General features: G+C 37.6%; 1 protein-coding gene across 5 annotated transcripts in view; it reads left to right on the top strand.

The window, feature by feature from the left end:
• The window catches only part of FGD4 (FYVE, RhoGEF and PH domain containing 4), a 228,058-nt gene that overhangs the window by 67,876 nt on the left and 140,478 nt on the right, over positions 1–19,704 (top strand). For 2 of the 5 annotated variants that reach the window (XM_023725202.1, XM_023725203.1), the window contains exon 1: positions 6,860–7,153. The exons of 2 other annotated variants lie outside the window; for them this stretch is intronic. In XM_023725202.1, the coding sequence (XP_023580970.1) occupies positions 7,144–7,153 (10 nt within the window). In that variant the 5' untranslated portion in view covers positions 6,860–7,143. Of the gene's footprint in view, positions 1–6,859; positions 7,154–19,704 lie in introns of those variants that run through there. One more of the 5 variants, XM_023725206.1, reaches the window with a different exon arrangement.

Below are 19,704 nucleotides of genomic sequence, written 5' to 3'. Positions count from 1 at the left end.
CATCTAGTTGTACTGGACTCAGTCTGGTGGAGGCCATGGTAGTTGTGGTCCATTAGTCCTTTGGACTAATCTTTCCCTTGTATCTTGTTTTCTTCATTCTCTCTTGCTCCTGAAGGGGTGAGACCAGTGGAGTATCTTAGATGGCTGCTCACAGGATTTTAAGACCCCAGACGCTACTCAACAAGGCTACCACTTATTCTTTAAAAATATAATTCATAAAGAATTTGAATTAGGAGTTGAAGAGGACTTAGAAATTGTATAATTTAGACCCCTTATTTTGCAGTTGGCACAGTGGTTAAAGTGATTGACTGCTAACCAAAAGGTTGGTGGTTTGAAACCACCAACGGTTTCGCGAGAAAGATGTGGCAGTCTGCTTCCATAGAGGTTTACAGCCCCGGAAACACTATGGGGTCCCTACGAGTTGGAATCGACTCGACGGCAGGGGGTTTGGTTTTTTGGTTTTGTTTTGCAATGATATATTTGCATAATTATTGCACATTTTAATGCATAGTTTTGAGATACAGAATAAATGTAGTAACCCAAGAAAGAAAAAAACAAAAACAGTGTTGCATGTAATGGAAGGACACTTACTCTGTCGTTTATACTTCATCTGCCCTGATTACTATTTTAATGACAGAAATTCCCTGTGGTGCCCTATTTAAATTTCTTCATAAATTGAGTAAAGCCTGTCTTTCAGCATCATCTGCTTATTTGCCCCAAATGAATATATTTGTGTTTGTGTTTGTCTTGATTTTTTACTTCAGTTAACCAAAATCATTCTGACTTTCCATTTGTTTGAACCATCACTTTCTATTTTGTTAACATCTGCCTATGAAAACTACAAAATGCTGATGAAAGAGATCAAAGAAGATCTTAATAAATGGAGAGGCATACTGTGTTCTTGAATTGGAAGACTCCCAACGTAGTAACTGATTTATTGTTGTTGTTGTTAGTTGCCTTTGAGTTGGCTCCAATTCATAGCAACTTCATGTATAACAGAATGAAATGTCGCCCGATCCTATGCCATGTTCATGATTATTGGTATGTTTGAGTCCATTGTTGTGGCTACTGTGTCAGTACATCTCATTGAGGGTTTCCCTTGTCTTCTCTGTCTATCTACTTTATCAGACATAATGTTTTTTTCCAGCCATTGGTCTTTCCTGGTGACGTGTCCAAAAGAAGTGAGCTGCAGTCTCACCATCCCCATATCTAGGGAATATTCTGGTCTGTTTCTTCTAAGACTGCTTTGTTTGTTCTTCTGGCAGTCTGTAGTATATTCAATATTCTTTGCCAACACCACAGTTCAAATGCATTGATTCTTCTTCTTTCTTTTTCATTGTCCAGCTTTCACGTGCATATGAAGAGATTAAAAATACCATGACTTGGGTCAGGCGCACCTTAGTTCTCAAAGTGACGTCTTTGCTTTTCAATACTTTAAAGAGGTCTTTTGCAGCAGATTTGCCAAATTAGTAAATTGGTTAACACAATTCCTATCGATATTCCAACAAGATTTTTGTAGGTATAGACAAGATTTTTAAAATTATATGGGAAGTCAAAGGTACTAGAGTAGTTAAAATATTTTGAAAAAGAAGAATGAAGTGGAAGGAATCGCTGTACCCAATTTTAGGATTTATTATATAGGTACAGTAATCAAATTATGTGGTATTGGCAGTGGGATAGTCACAGAGATCAATGAAACAGAATAGTGAGCCCAGAAATAGTAGACTCACATGCATATAGGTGCGGCCAACTGATTTTTGACAAAAGTGCAAAATTAATTCGATGGCGGAACAATTGTTTTTCAACAAATGGTGCTAGAGCAATACAGTATCTATGGGCAAAAAAGTGAACCTCGACCTAAGCCTCATACCTTATACAAAAGTTAATTCAGAATGTATCATTAATTTAAATGTAAAACATAAAACTATAAAACTTTTAGAAGAAAACAGGAAAAAAATCTCCAGTCTCTAGAGCTTGGTGAAGAGTTCTTATCCCTGACACCAAAAACATCATCCACTAAAGGAAAAAAAACAACAAATGATAAATCGAACTTCATCAAAATTAAAACTTTTCCTTTGCGAAAACCCTATCAGGATGAAAGACAAGCTAGAAACTGGGAAATATATTTGGAAACCATATATTTAACAAAAGACTCTAGAATATATAAAGAACTCTCAAAACACAACAGTAAACAATCTAATTAGAAAATGGGCAAAAGACATGAAGGCACATTTCATCAAAGAGGTACTGATGGGAAATGAAGATAAGCACGTGGTCATTTATTATACGATGTAGCAATCACTCTTCTGCGCATTTATCCCAAAGTAATGAAAACTTAGGTCCACACAAAAACCTGTACATGGGTGTTCATAGTAGCTTTATTTCTAATAGCCCAAAACATAAAACAACCAAAATGTTCTTTAATACATGAATGACTAAACAATCTGTGGTTCCTCCATACTATGGAATTACTCAGCAATAAAAAGGAAGAAACTATTGATACATGCAAGAACTTAAATGGATCTCAAGGGCACTATGCTGAGTGAAAAAAAGTCAGTCTCAAAAGGTCACATACTGTATGTTTCCATTTATATAATATCCAGTAATTGACAAAATTACAGCATTGGAGAACATATTAGTGGTTGCCAGGTTACAGTTTGTGGGGAGAAGAGGGCCAAGTATGACTATAAGGGGGTAGAATGAGGGAGCTCTTTGTTGTGAAGGAATCATTCTGTATCTCGATTGTGGTGGTGGTTATGCAGATATATACAAGTGATAAAATGGCATAGAATTACATGCATACGTTATACCAATGTCAATATACTGGTTTTGATATTATAACCAGTTGCCGTCAAGTCAATTCTGACTTATGGTGACCCCATGTGTGTCAGAGTAGAACTGTGTTCCATAGGATTTTCAATGGCTGATTTTTCCAAAGTGGATCACCAGACCTTTCTTCTAAGGCACTTCCAGGTGGACTTAACTGCCAACCTTCTGGTTAGCAGCCAAACACATTAACCATTTGTACCACCTAAGGAGTCTTTGAAATTATGCTGTAGTTATATAAGATGTAGTCACTAGGGAGACTGGGTGAAGGGTACACTGGATCTCTCAGTACTAGTTTTATAATTTCCTGTGAATCTATAATTACTTCAAAATTAAAAATTAAAAAGAAAAAGATATACCCCGACTTTAGACCTATGCTGTCCACTAGACACATGTGGCTTCTAAAATTAAAATCAAATTCAGTTCTTTGGTCACACTAGCCATGTTTCAAGTGCTCATGTGGTTACCTTATTATATAGTGAAGATAAGAACACTTACGTGACTGCAGAAAGTTCATTGGGCAGCACTTCTTTAGCGGAACCCCTCCACCATGCCAGTTGTAACGTGTTGATAACTACATGTGAAGCATCTTAAATGTATAAGTCAGAAGATAATTGTCTGTAGTAGTAAAATTAAATAGCAGTAAGAAATGGATTTAACATAACATTTTAAGAAGTATTAAATGACTTTTGAGGCTGCATCCCATGTTTTAATAAGAAAAGGAAATGAAACATTTGCTTCATGTTTGAAATAGGAATAAGTTTTCTTTCCTTCCATGCCAAGACAGTTGTAGTTTTTTCCATAATCTAGTATAGAATACAGAGGAGATGGACAGAGGGGGGAAATCAGCATGAAGTATTTTAAATATCCCATAGTTTTTGTTCTCTTCTGTTTCTTAGTGGCTTACCATTTTGCAGAGGAAGTGTGGTTTAGTAACCAGATCTTATACCAGTCAGACTAGAATTCTATTTCTGGCTCAAAGTGACCTTGAGGAAGTGACAAATTTACTCTCCTCATTCTTTCTCACAGCCCATAAGCTAAGTAAGATAAAAAGACTGTTGCTGGGGTGGACTATAAAACCCTATTATTCTGGAGTACAAATGGTTTATGTGTAAAACTATTTGCTAACAAGTAGATTAAATACAAAGTTTTTAGGAATTCAGTTATGAAAGGAACCACATGAATAAAAAGAGGAAGTTTACCAAGTACAAAAAGTTTTAGATTTTGACTTTGGGCAGGGGGACAAAAGAAAACTCAGACAAAAGTTTCATTACTGTATCCGAGGTTAGTAGTTTTGGCAAAACTTGGGGAGGATAAGCAGACGTTTTCATTTGAGAGATTAGGCTTTAAAGTTAAATTGTCCAGGGTTTGAATTTCAGCTCTGTTGTTTACTATGTGGGAAAGTTTCTTAGCTCCATGTCTCAGTTTCACCATCTATAAAATGGGACTAATAATACCTACTTGTTAGGGTTATTATGTGGAGGACACATAGTAAGTATATACTTGTAATTATAATAATATTATTGATTTTATTAAGACAGACTAGAATGATAACCCATTAAAACTCGTTGCTGTTGAGTCGCTTCCAACTCATAGAGACCCTATAGGACAGAGTACAACTACCCTATAGGGTTTCCAAGACTCTGGTAATCTTTATGGAAGAAAACTGCCACATCTTTCTCCTGCAGAGAGGCTGGTGGGTTCCAACCACTGACCTTCCGGTTAGTGACTGAGTGCTTAACCACTGCACCACTAGGGCTCCTTAGAATAGAATTATGTTGGTGTTATAAGCAAATAAATAGCTTTTTAAAACCCTTTTTATGATGCTTTACTTTTAACCACATAGTTATATTTTTTTCATGGTACTAATCTTACTTTCATGACAAACTGGTTGAAATTGTAGTTCCCAAAGTCATTGTGAACTTTAACTAAGTGTGTGTGTGTGTGTGTGTGTGTGTGTGGTGTGACTAAATTGATCAACATTACTTGACGTAAAGCCAAGAGGGATATATCTGTTTTTATAAAATATAGCAGACCAAGATATAAGCCATGAACTCATCAGAAAGACAGTACACATTTATGAGAGCTTTTATTTCGGTATAGATAATCCCTGCAACTTGTCTCTACAGCTATAGCCCTAAAATATCTGAATATATCAGAATAAACAGTGAAAGGTTTACTAAATTGTAAAGATATATAGAAATCTATAATGCACAATGTGAAATCATGAGATAATATTCTACAGAAATTTTCTTTTTCTTACTTTACTTACCAAGCTAAAACATTGAAAAAGATGTCAAGAACCAGAGACTACATACTCATTAGGATCCTTCTGACGTTGGTACACTGGAGCAAAATGGGACAGTTCCAGTTTTAACCAGAAGTTCACTGGTATGTGGTCAGCTTGAAGTTTCCTGCTCTACTCCTCTGAGCTAGAGAGAGGGAACCAAAAATGCTGACAACCTTTCCCAACTTTGTCACCCACGCCTAATGACATACACTTCCTTTACAAAACCTACTCTGCCTCTGCAGAGGACACCCCTAGTCCTCAGCTGACCTGGATGGGGATGGTAGCTTGGATTGGTGAATGTTGGACAACACCACACTCTATTAACGCGTCATATCTTGTTACTATTAGTTTTACTTCATAGAGATCAGCTTTTAAAGCTTACCATAGTAACATTCATTGAGAGCAAGTGATCGTTGCAGATGAGTTAATGTTGTTGTTGTTGTTAGGTGCCTTCAGGTTGGTTTCAACTCATACCAACCCTATGTACAACAGAACAAAACACTGCCTGGTCCTGTGCCATCCTCACAATCATTGTTATGCTTGAGCCCACTGCTGTAGCCACTGTGTCAGTCTATCTCCTTGAGGGTCTTCCTCTTTTTTGCTGACCTGTACTTTACCAAGCACAGTGTCCTTCTCCAGGGACTGGAGTCCAAAGTACAAGAGATGAAGTGTCACCATCCTTGCTTCTAAGGAGCATTCTGGCCGTACTTCTTCCAAGACAGATTTGTTCATTCTTCTGGCAGTCAGTGGTGTATATTCAATATCTTTTGCCAGCACCATAATTGAGAGGCGTCAATTCTTCTTCGGTCTTCCTTCTTTATTGTCCAGCTTTCGCATCCGTATGAGACGATTGAAAATATCGTGGCTTGGGTTAGGTGCACCTTAGTCCTCAAAGTGACATCTTTGCTTTCCAACACTTTAAAAGAGGTCTTTTGTAGCAGATTTGCTCAGTGAAATACGTCATTTGATTTCCTGACTGCTGCTTCCATGTTGATTAGGATTCAAGTAAAATGAAACCCTTGACAACTTCAGTATTTTCACTGTTTATCATGGTGTTGCTTATAGGTCCAGCTGTGAGGATTTTTGTTTATGTAAGGTGTAATCCATACCGAAGGCTGTAGTCTTTGATGTTCATCAATAAGTGCTTCAAGTCCTCTTCACTTTTCAGGAAGCAAGGTTGTGTCGTCTGCATATCACAGGTTGTTAATGGATCTTCTCCAGTGCTGATGCCACATTCTTCTTCATATAGTCCAGCTTCTTGGATTATTTTGTTTAGCATACGAATTGAGTAAGTATGGTGAAGGGATACAACCCTGACATATACCTTTCCTGATTTTAAACCACACAGTATCCCCTTGTTCTGTTCAAACGACTGCCTCTTGGTCTATGTACAGGTTCCTCATGAGCACAATTAAATGTTCTAGAATTCCCATTCTTTGCAGTATTCACTATAATTTTTTATGATCCACACAGTCGAATGCCATAGTCAGTGAGACACAGGTAAACATCTTTCTGGTACCTAGTGACAACAACATCATTGCTTTTGGAGGAAAGCTTCCACATGGTTTAACAATTAAACTTTTCTCATGTTACTTCTTATAACTTTATAATGGCCACCAAAAAAATTCTGAGATTCTTTAAGACCTATTTTTAAAGGATAGTTTATTATAATTCTAAAGATTAGCTACAATGAAATCACATGTAGTTGGCACATCATTCCCATTCCACCCATACTTTTCTAGAGCTCTCTCACTGCGTTTTGAAATACCTTTATGGAATTTTGAAATGCATTGCTTGCGTAGTTCTGTAAAGCTGCATCACTGCTACAAGAAGAGTTACAAAACATAGCTCTGCACTTACCATTAGTTGGTTCTAAGGTACGTGTGTGTCTGGTGTCTTGAGTATAGAACGCCTATAGATCTTCCCCACAAATCACAGATCCGAACAATTCCTTCACAAGCAGGAAATAATTATGATTAATGGAAGAATAAAAGGCATCACTGGATGTTGTCTGAAAAGAATCCTTTATGGGTGGCTGTGAGTATTACTGTTTTTTTGCAATTTCCACTTCTGAAATATCTCGGGTTAAAATGTTGAAATTTTCTGAGTATACAAAGTATTCGAGTAGATACAAGTAACTGGAATCTGCCTTGCTGTTTACTATGAAATGGTAGTAAATAATTTATATCATTATTGAAAAATTATTGTATGGCTTGTTTAAAATAGTTTTATGCCATGGTTTTTGCATAAAGGTGTGCTTTTACTTATTTTCATGGCCCGAGGACAATTAGTTAAGGTAATGGCGTGTCTCTCTGCGGGTTCAAAGCACATCAGTGTTCTCTGAGAAGAGTGAAAGTGAACTGTTTCTTACGTATTCGAAACAGAAGACTTATGCTTTAGTCAGCTTCTTAGAACTTAATCTGTGTACACGATATTCTCGGGGTTGTCAATTATGTGAGGGGTAAAGCCCCCTGTACTTCTAAAGCATTAACAAAATACATTGGTAATATACAAATTTAACCATTTCTTGAAATAACATTATTATCTGAATCTAAAGTTTAATTGTCTTGAATAAATTCTTTTATCATTGTGGCTTTAATATCTTCATCTTCTATTACATTTAATTAAAAAAACAATTTTAGGTGAATGTTCAGAAAAGCCTATTTAAACAACCAGGTATTTTTATTGTAAGGGAGAAAGCAAAAAAAATCACCCATAATTTTTACCATCTAAATATAGCTACCATTAACATTTGGTGTGTTTCTCCTCTTTGTATCCTGTTGTTTTACCAAGATGAGGCCTACATGGGTTATTGTATTATGCTTTCCCATCATGCTTAACATTAAATTATTTCAGGTTACTAAAAATTCTTAGTAAATATCAATTTCTATAGCTGTATGATAATGTGTTACATGGCTGTATTTTAATTTAGTTAACGTGTCCCTTACTGTTAGATAAGGACCCCTGGTGGTGCAGTGGTTAAGTGCTGCTAACCAGAAGGTGGGCAGTTGGAACCCACCAGCTGCTCCGTGTGAGAGAGATGTGTCAGTCAGCTTTCATAAAGATTACAGCCTTGGAAACCCTATGAGGCAGTTCCATTCTGTCCAAACACTTTTGTGTGCCAATTTTAAGACTATTCTTGCAAAGTACTTTGAGGGAAAAAAAATCTGTTCTGCCTATATTCTTAAGATATCAGTAATAACTTGACCTTAGAATTTTAAGGATAAACATAAGAAGCAGGATTTTAAACATTCTGTGAACATGTTAATTTAAACTTACAGATCTCACTGTTTTGTTTTGTTTTTTTAAATTTTTACCTCTATGTGGCAGACAACCAATGTGCTAGCCATTTTTCAAATGAACGTTCCATTGATTTCTTCATAGAGACAAAGTGGAATGGAATCCATACAGCTTTTGCAAATACCTGGAACATTGAGGAAATTGGAAGAGTGCTTCAACTAAGGCAGGTTCTTCTGTGCCAGAGGCCTCCTATGAATGGAAAACTATTATTGTTAGGTGCTGTCGAGTCGATTCTGACTCATAGTGATCCTGTGTACAACAGAACAAAACACTGCCCTTTGCTGCGTCATCCTCACAATCGTTGCTATGTTTGAGCCCATTGTTGCAGCCACTTTATCAATCCATCTCATCAAAAAAGAGTCTTCCTCTTCTTCGCTAACCCTCCACCTTACCAAGCATGATGTCCTTCTCCAGGGACTAGTCCCTCCTGATAACATGTTCAAAGTATATGAGCCAAAGCCTCGCCATCCTAGCTTCTAAGGAACACTCTTGCTGTACCTCTTCCAAGACAGACTTGTTTGTCCTTCTGGCAGTCCATGGTATATTCAGTATTCTTCGCCAACACCATAATTCAAAGGCCTTCTTATTCATTGTCCAGCTTTCGCATGAATATGAGGTGATTGAAAATATCATGGCTTGGGTCAGGCGCACCTTAGTCCTCAAAGTGACATCTTTGCTTTTCAACACTTCTAAAGAAGTCTTTTGCAGCTGATTTGCCCAATGGAATGTTTCTTTGATTTCTTGATTTCTGCTTCCGTGGGTGTTGAATGTGGATCCAAGTAAAATGAAATCCTTGACAACTTCAGTCTTTTCTCCATTTATCATGATGTTGCTTATTGGTCTGTTTGTGCGGATTTTTGTTTTCTTTATGTTGAGGTGTAATCCATACTGAATACTGTAGTCTTTGATCTTCGTCGGTAAGTACTTCAAGTCCTCTTTGCTTTCTGCAGGCAAGGTTGTGTCATCTGCATATCTCAGGTTGTTAATGAGTCTTCCTCCAATCCTGATGCCACGTTCTTCTTCAGATAGTCCAGCTTCTTGGATTATTTGCTCAGCATACAGATTGAATAAATATGGTGAAAGGATATAACCCTGATGCATACTTTTCCTGACCTTAAACCGTGCAGTATCCCCTTGTTCTGTTTGGTCTAAGTACAGGTTCCTGATGAGCGCAATTAAGTGTTCCGGAATTCCCATTCTTCGAAATGTTACCCATAATTTGTTATGATCCACACAGTCAAATGCCTTTTCACAGTCAGTAAAACACAGGTAAAAATCTTTCTGGTATTCTCTGCTTTCAGCCAAGATCCATCTGACATCAGCAGTGATATCTCTCATTCCACATCCTCATCTGAATCTGGCTTGAATTTCTGGCAGTTCCCTGTCGATGTGCTGCTGCAACCACTTTTGAATGATCTTCAGCGAAATTTTACTTGTGTGTGATATTAATGATATTGTTTGATAATTTCCACATTCTGTTGGATCACCTTTCTTTGGAATGGGCACATATATGGATCTCTTCCAGTCTGTTGGCCAGGTAGCTGTCTTCCAAATTTCTTGGCATAGATGAGTGAGCACCTCCAGTGCTGCATCCGTTTGTTGAAATATCTCAATTGGTATTCCATCAATACCTGGAGCCTTGTTTTTTTTTTTTGCCAGTGCCTTCGGTGCAGCTTGGAGTTTTTCCTGCCATGCCATCAATTCTTGTTCATATGCTACCTCCTGAAGTGGTTGAATGTTGACCAATTCTTTTTGATACAGTGACTATGTATTCCTTCCGTCTTCTTTTGATGTCTCCTGTGTCGTTCAATATTTTCCCCATGGAATCCTTCAAAATTGCAACCCAAGGCTTGTATTTTTTCTTCAGTTCTTTCAGCTTGAGAAATGCTGAGTATGTTCTTCCTTTTTGGTTTTCTAATTCCAGGTCTTTGCAATTTCATTATAATACTTTGTCTTTTCAAGCCACCCTTTGAAATCTTCTGTTCAACTCTTTTACTTTATCATTTCTTTCATTTGCTTCAGCTACTCTGTGTTCAACACAGGTTTCAGAGTCTCTGCTGACATCCATTTTGGTCTTTTCTCTCTTTTCTGTCTTTTTAATGACCTCCTGCTTTCTTCATGTATGATGTCCTGGATGTCATTCCACAGCTCCTCTGGTCTTCGATCAGTAGTGTTAAATACGTCAAATCTGTTCTTGAGATGATCTCTAAATTCTGGTGGGATATATTCAAGGTCATACTTTGGCTCTTGTGGACTTGTTCTAACTTTATTCAGTTTCAACTTGAACTTACATATGAGCAAGTGATTATTCCAAAGTTGTCCCCTGGCCTTTTTCTGACTGATAATACTGAGCTTTTCCATCGTCTCTTTCCACAGATATAATCAATTTGATTCCTTTGTTTTCCATCCTGGTGAGGTCCATATGTATAGTCACCATTTATGTAGTTGAAAAAAGGTATTTGCAATGACTAAGTGGTTGGTGTTGCAAAATTCTGTCACACTATGTCCGGTGTCATTTCTATCACCAAGGCTGTATTTTCCAACTACCAATCCTTCTTCTTTGTTTCCAACTTTCACATTCCAATCACCAGTAATTATCAGTGCATCTTGATTACATGTTTGATCAGTTTCATACTGCAGAAGTTGGTAAAAATCTTCAATTTCCTTATCTTTAGCATTAGTGGTTGGTGAGTAAATTTAAATAGTTGTATTAACTGGTCTTTCTTGTAGATATGTGAGTATTATCCTATCACTGACAGCGTTGTACTTCAGGATGGATCTTCAAATGTTCTTTTTGATGTTGACTGTGACGCCATTCCTCTTCAATTTGTCATTCCCTGCATAGTAGACTATATGACTGTAGATCCTACGTTCAAGAGAAATCAAGCACAGGCTGCGAAAATACTGGTGCCTGGAGAAAACACAAATTCTCAAGGCTTTGACCAAACTTTTTCTTTATTTCATTAGGTTAGTAATGACCTGAGATTCTCCTGGTGATTCAACCACAGAAGAAAGAAAAAGCTTTTTGATTTTCATTTCCTTTGAATAAAACAAACAACAAAAAAAGCCAAACTCGTTGCTGTCAAGTATAGAGACCCTATAGGACAGATAGAACTGCCCCATAGGGTTTCTAAGAAGCAGCTGGTGGATTCAAACTGCTGACCTTTTTGGTTAGCAGCTGTTGCTCTCTGTAGCTCTTAACCACTGTGCCACATGGGCTCCTTTGTATAGATCCCTCTAAATGGCAGACTTGCACTAAGATGGAGTACTAATTCTTTCTTGTGGAATGAATGGAAACTGAGTTTAGAGTACTTGGAGTTACTTGTAAATTCTTACATGTTTCTTCTGTTTAAAACTTTGCAGACATAAAATTTTAAATAAAAATGGCTAGGGTACCATGATTATATGATCAGAACATGGAAATTGGGAGCTTTGTTGTTGTTAGGTGCTGTCAAGTTGGTTCCGACTCACAGCAGCCCTGCGTACAACAGCATGAAACACTGCCTGGTCTTGTGTCATCCTCACCATCGTTGTTATGCTTGAGCCCATTGTTGTAGCCACTTTGTCAGTCCATCTCATTGAGGGTCTTCCTCTTTTTCACTGGCCCTCTATTTTACCAAGCATGATATCCTTCTCCAGGTATTGGTCCCTCCTGATAACGTGTCCAAAGCATGTGAGACGAAGTCTGACCATCCTCGCTTCCAAGGAGCTTTCTGGCTGTACTTCTTCCAAGACAGATTTGTTCATTCTTCTGGCAGTCCTTGAAGCTTTAGTCTTATTCAAGTAATTATTTTGGATCAGGAAATATGGGGAGTTTTTTTTTCTTTTATTTGACTTCAAGATCTCAGGGATTTATCTTTTCTTTCCCTGCTTCAGTCATCCTTTGCTAGTTTAAGTGATAATGCAACTTAATTACCTAGCTTTTCTATACAAATGAGTAAAATTTTACTGAAAATATGCTACACATAGAAATAGTCGTTTTTTCCTAATTTTTATCATAATTTTAAAACTTAGGAACTGGTTGCTATTAATTCTCAGGTTATATATATTTTTATATTAAAAAGAAGTCAAAGTGAGATTTATTACAGGACCTGATGTTTTATTCTCTAGTGACAAATAATGAATGTATTTATTTGTAAGACTAGAAGAAGACTCAGAATTAGGCTGAAAACCACAGTAGTACTACTTTCTTTTATGTATTTGCCCCCATTTTCTTTCTTTTGTGTTTCATGTATTCCAACCTGCCATGCAGTCCTCTTCAGAGTGTGCATATGGTGTACACAGTGTTGTAAGGTCAACTTTGTAACTGAACCAATTGGACTCCTGTCCTGCAGTTTATACCCTTCCTGGCATTTCTTTAGCCCATTTGTTTAAATCCTTTCAACTCATTTGATCCTCTGGCGTTGGAGCTGACAGCTGCAATTGATTGCATATGGGGTTCATAAAGTAGCCAAGTAATTAACTACCATGACCTGGGTTCTTGGGTGGTTTCTCTGGTGACTGAGTTGACAACTCTGTTAACAGCATCACAGTGGGAATGAGCAAGAGTGTAATTTTCTTTGGAAGTTCATATTGTAGAATCAGTGTAAAGTCCACATTGTAGAATTGGTATAAAGTCGAATTGTAGAATAGGCGTAATATTTTTAACTCCTAGCAGAAATGATGCAGATTTATTTGGCAGGTTACCAAAACCAAGACCAAACCTGTTGCTGCTGAGTAGACTCAGACTCATAGCGACCCTATAGGGCAGAGTAGAACTGCCCCAGAGAGTTTCCAAGGAGTGCCTGGTGGATTTGAACTGCCGACCTTTTGGTTAGCAGCCGTAGATCATCACCACTACACTGCTAGGGTTTCCAGGTTAGGCAAATAAATTTATCTGTTTTACTGGATTGGAGTTTATGTATAAAAAGGATTAGTAATTGATCCTTGAGTGATAAGTTATATCACCTAAATTCTAATCTTACTGTGTTTTGAGCACCTATTAGACACAATGCTTTTTGCTCTATACACATTATTTCTAATCCTCAGAATAACTTTATAAGGTAGATGATATGAGCCTATTTTTCAGAAGGAAAAAGCGGGCTCAATGAGGTTATTTACTCATATCTACATAGGTGGTGGTCCTACATGATAAGTAGCAGAACTGGAATTCAAGGCCAGGATCATCTGCTTCCAATGCTTATGGCCTGTCCACTGCACAATGTAGCAAAATTTCCTCTTTTTCATTGTGAATAGTATTTCATTTACATTCTGCTATTGATGGACATTGGCCATTATGACTAAAGGTACTGGTAGAATTACAGGGTTTTAGGGTAGTATATGTTCAGTTTTAGAAGATTTTACCTAAAAGTTTTCCGTGGTGGTTACAGTGTATGGATATTCTAGTTGTCCTACGTCCTTGCCAGTACTTCCTGTTGGGTTTTGTTTTGTGTTTAATTTCAGCCATTTGGTAAGTGTGTAGTGGTATGATTTTGTGATTTTAATTTGCACGTCCCTGATGATTAATTATTTTTATATGCTTATTAGATAGCCTCTTATGAAGTGCCTCATCAAGTCTTTTGCCCATTTTTTTTTTTAATTAAGTTTTCTTATTGATTTGTCAGAGCTTTTTATCCTACAGACTTAAAAGGATAATGAGGGATTATTATGAACAACTTTATGGAAATAAATTCTACAATTTAGATAAAATGGATAAATTCCTTGAAAGACAAACTTAACAAAACAATACAGAAGAAGAAATAGAAAATTCAAATAGACCTACATCTACTAAATAAGTTGAATATGCAATTACAAGTCTTCCAATAAAGAATGCCATGATGCTGCTGGCCCTGGAACAACACTTTGAGAACCACTATCTTAGGCTGTAAGATCCATCAGGGCAAGAAAGAACTTCCAAGCCCCATTTTATCATCTGTATATGGCATAACATTCTTGGTAAATGTTTGTTGAATAGAATTGAGTGAATGACATGATACCAAGTGGAGAAGGTCCCTTCCCTTGAGAAATATAAAATGTTTTTTACCATCATTCTTTAATAAGGAACTTTTGATTTTCTCTCTAATACATTTCAGAGAATGTGTATACTTACTGATATGAGAAAGCCTTAATATCTTCCATTTAAAATAGTCTGAAACTATATAGGAATGGCTCAGTGTTTTCTTGGTGAGCATATAAATCATGTTGGGTATGAGTGTGGGCTATACTGTTCCCAGGTATCATGCTACTTTAACCTAAAATCATAAATCCTATAGTCTTACATGAGTTATGTAAAAAGTAAGATTGATCCTCTTTGCAACAATGGCCATATGTGTTTTTTTGGCATATATATATATTTATATATACACATACATTTTTATACATATATGTATATATGTGTATGTATACGTAATATGTATGTATATATATGTACATATATAAGGAGTCCTGGTAGCGCAACAGTTAATTGCTTGACTACTGACCAAAAGGTCCTCAGCTGGAACCCACCAGTGTCTCCGTGGGAGAAAGACCTGGTGATCTGCTCATCTAAGGATTACAGCCTAGAAAGCTCTATGAGGAAGTTCTACTCTGTCACATGGGATTGTTATAAGTCAAAAATCAACTTGATGGTACCAGATAACAACAACAACATGTATATATGTATGTGTGCGTGTATCTGTGTATGTATAAAACCAACCCAACTGCCATCGAGTCAATTATGGATTGAACAACTATTATGAACACCCAGGTCTGCTGATTATATTCCACTTTTCAGGAGGAAAACTACATGAAGTGAGCTCATCAGAATAGGGTTGGTATTTAGATGACTGCCAGGCTTCGGTCCTGAGGTAAAATCTGGGTCACAGCCAAGGAAAGTGGAGATCTGGCATGAAGTCTCTAGGCAGTCACTGCCCAGTTACCCTGCAGGATAGCAATGAAATAGAAAGATGTGGGGGAAAAGGTTAAAAAAAAATACAAAATTTCACCTGATTCACAGTTTTGCTAAGGATGATGGTGTTGTTCTTAGTTGCCTTGGAGGCAATTCTGACTCATGGCGACCCCGTGTGTGTCAGAGTAAAACTGTGCAAGTAAAACTGTGCTCCACAGGGTTTTCAATTGCTGATTTTTTCAGAAGTATATCACCAGGCCTGTCTTCTGAGGTGCCTCTGTATGGGTTTGGACTGCCAGCCTTTTGGTTAGCGGTTGAGCACTTAACCGTTTGCGTCACCCAAGTGTGGGCCTCCCTTTTTCAGTTTTCCCCCAGAAAGCATGTATAAAGCCAGTGACCTCTACGGGGTGCTTTGTTATCTCCCAGGCTGCTGAGCATCTTCCCTCTGAGTCCCATTCTGTTGTCCTGGAAAAGTGTGGTATCCTGATAAGCCAAATTTATTAGTCCTGGGTCATAGGCTTCCTGCGTGCTGGTTCCTCAAAACTAGACAGTGCACCTGCCTTTACTTTCCCCTGAGACATGTTGCTTCATTTGCTTCAGAAACCTATTATCCACTGCCTCTCCCAATAGCTGAGCTGCATCAGTAACCTGGCTCCATGGACACTTCCTGGGTAAGCTACAGTCTTCATTGTTAGCTTAGCATTGTCTTCATTCATTCCCTATCTTTCTTTTTTTTTTTTTGGTCCTTTACGTGTGTTCTTCCAATAATGATTTAATGGGCACCTCCTGTGTGCCAGACGCTGACAAGTGCAGACTTGAATAAAGTGTGGTATTGAAAGAAGATGAAGATCTGGATGATAATGTTCAAGTAGAGGGAACTGCAAATGCAGACCCTAAGGCAGGAATGAGCTAAGCAGTCAGAATTTGGCAGGAAAGTATTTAAGTACTCACACAACTATTCAGTGGACTGACTTATCTGGGGTGGTAAGATCTTTTCATTTCACCCATCCCCAAATATATATAACGAATTTTTAGCTTTGTTTTCTCATTATAACGAGTGAAAACTTCTGTTCAGAGGGTGGGCTTCCATGCCTGAATGGATAACATCACGCTTTGCAAATGTGTTACTATATAATATCTAAATACATTTACTTGTGATAATCTATTTTTATGAACATTTATTTAGTGAGCATTTATTGATCTTTTCTTGGATAGACTTCCAGCTAGATGAGGGAACCGTATTGATTGTATGAGAGGGAAGAGAGAGAAGATGGACAAAGAGAAGAAAAAGGGAGTGGTTGGGGAGAGACCTGGAGGACCAGGAGATTTGGTCCTGTAGGAGCAAGTAGAAGAGAATGCCTGAAGGAGGGCGTGGTCAGTGCTGTCCCATATACCAGAGAAGTCCGGGGACACAAGAATAGAAGAGTGGCCTGTGGTTTGACATTTGGGGCATCACCAGTGGCCTTAGTGGGAGGAAAGTCAGTTGCATGTTTGGGTCAGACAGAAGTGGATTGAGGGTGACTAAGAGGTGAGGAAGTGGAGACAGTGACGAGAGTTACCACCCTTTTGAGAAGTTTGAATGTGAAAGATAAAGAAATGAGATTGGATAACTTGACAGAAGTATGAGTGGAACCAAGAGTTTTTGAAAGAAGCTTCTGTGTTTTTTTCAAGTGACAGGAAATCATTGTTTCCCATTCTTTGGCTCGCAGAGTAAACAGCCCTCTCCCCCAAAGTGTTTAACAGCTATATAGTTGTCCCGGTATTCAAGAAGGTTTCACCTACATGATCTCACTGGATCCTCTAATATCCTGGGAGGGAAAAAAAAGATACCAAATACTGTGCCTGTTTCTTAAATGAAGGCCTCAAAGTTCAGAGGTTATGGCTTGGAAGTCACCTAGCTAATAAGGGTAGGACAAGAATTCTTATCGGTATACCCTATCCAGCCTAGAGTTTGTGAATCTGTACTCATAGCATTAATTAACCATGTTTGCCTCATATTCAGTCACTTACGCTCTGGTTATCCCAGAAGAGAACCCAAGGTATTTAGAGGGAAAAAATTGCAGGACAGATTAAGAAGCTTTTCAGAGGCTCCCTTCACATCGCTCTGGCACACACATCCATGCTACCCATCCTCACACACCTCTGCTTCTCATCCCTGCCACATACCCCGGTACAAACCCACATGCACAATCCCATCCAATGTGCATACACACCCCTGCTGCAATCATGCACGCACATGCACACACACAGTCCCCCACTCATACACCTTCCAGTGTTCACAACTGGATATACATCAGTCCAGTATCAAGGGACCCTGCTCACAAAGCTTGCATGCCCCCCTTTTTTCAATACTTTCCTTTCCATGGTTTCGACTTGGAGTGGAAAGGTAAAGTTAGATTAGAGAGAATTGATTTTATAAGACTAGTTGAGAGGCCAGAAATAAATCTCTGGGTATCAACAATAAAAGTTCAGTTGATCATTAAATTTTCTGATAGATTTACATTTTCTCCTCACAAATGAAGCCCTGTACTTAAGCTAAAGTATTTTTGTATTAATTTGATCCAAAGCTCTGGTTGTTTGTATACTTTGGTCCTTGAGGATAATCTTTTTGAGCTACATGGGTTAACTTCTCAGCATTGGGTTTTATGAGCACGAGAACTAGATTGTCATAATTTTCATTCTGGCCTGATCTCAGCCCCTAAAATATGAAAGAGAAGGTTCACAATGTTGATATTTTGAGCATTTTTGTGGAATGACATTTGTGTAGTATACCTGATGCTTATCATTTACTACTTTATCATATTAGTCTCCGTCCCCCAACTAGAGGTGAAAGTCTTTTCTTTTTTTTTCCTCAAACATATTAAAAACTCATCAAGAGAAAAGGACCAGTTTCTCCTTTTTGGTCTACGAAGTTTAGAATGGAACTTTGCAAATTATTTCTAGAACAAGATTTATGGGACTTGTCTTTTTCTGCTTGTCTCACCCTCTCATAAATATATGCTCACATATGAACTCTCTGTAGGGAGTTCTCATGTTCAGATATTTCAGAAATTTTCTTTAACTAAAGAAGATGGAAGAATTAAAATATCTAGATTCCAATTATCTTTGGGTGAATCACTTCCTGAGAAAATATGGATAAGAATGAAGAGCAGGGAAAGTAACAGACTTGGACCCAGATGCTCCTATAATTTCCTCCCCCTCCCTGTTTTAAAGTTAATTTTAAGGAATGTGCAAGAAGAAGGAATTTTACTCTAATGACAGTAACAAATAGTCTAATGATGTGAAGAAATGAATCACGTTAGTCTTGTTTGACTAAGATACATTGTCATTCTGATTTTAATTAAAAAAAAAAAAAGTCCTTGGGGCAGTGGTAGACCTGGGTTAGAGTTCTAGTGGTTGGACTTTGATGAAAAAGGGTTAGTAATATGAGATCTCTGATGTAGACTTATCCTCCTCAACTCATGTTTTCTTTGCAGTGTGGTGCCTAGGTAAGTCCCTAGAAAGGCAAGTGCTTTTCTGAAATGCTAACCACATCAGGGAGTCCGTGGGTGGTGCAAATGGTTAATGCACTCGATTGCTAACTGAAAAGTTGCAGTTCAAGTCCACTCAGAGGCACTTCGGAAAAAAGACCTGACGATCTACTTCCAAAAAATGAGCCATTGAAAACCCTACGGAGCACCGTTCTATTCTGACATTCATGGGGTTGCCATGAGTCAGAACTGACTTGAAGGCGACTGGTAACATAATGGTAACTACATCAGAGGAATGATGAGTGATTTTTTGATTTTCATATTTCCATCAAATCAGGCTAGACTCTTCATGATCTCGTTGGGTCCTGTAATACTCACCTTAACCCCCTGCACCACTAGACAGAGATGTTCCAATTATTTCCGTGTGTTCTCTCTTGTTTATAAGGTATTCCATACCCTGTAAATATTTTTGTCCTAAATTATTTTTATAAAACTGTTTGCAAAAGGAAAAAAAAAATCAGTCAAATTAAAAAAAAATACATAGAATTTTAACCAAAAAAGTATAAAATTCTTGGTGATACACTGAAAAATATCTAAGGAAGTGTCACGTCTTTACAGGTGTTGTATTTTATTTATTTATTTATTTATTTATTGTACTTTAGGTGAAGGTTTACAGAACAAATATTTTCTCATTAAACAGTCAGTACACATATTGTCTTATGACATTGGTTAACAACCCCACAACGTGTCAACATGCTCCCTTCTCGGCCTTGGAGGACATTTTTTTTTTTTTTTGGTGAAAATATACATAGCCAAAGATACACCATTTCAAAAATTTCTACATGTACAATTCAGTTACGTCAATTACGTTCTTCCAGTTGTGCTGCTATTCTAACTTTAGATGAAGGTTTACAGAACAAAATAGTTTCTCATTAAACAGTACACATATTGCC

This window comes from Trichechus manatus, unplaced genomic scaffold (assembly GCF_000243295.1).
Source record: "Trichechus manatus latirostris isolate Lorelei unplaced genomic scaffold, TriManLat1.0 scaffold00292, whole genome shotgun sequence".
In the NCBI taxonomy this organism is placed as follows: Eukaryota; Metazoa; Chordata; class Mammalia; order Sirenia; family Trichechidae; genus Trichechus; species Trichechus manatus.
This window is presented reverse-complemented; position numbering and strand designations above follow the sequence as displayed.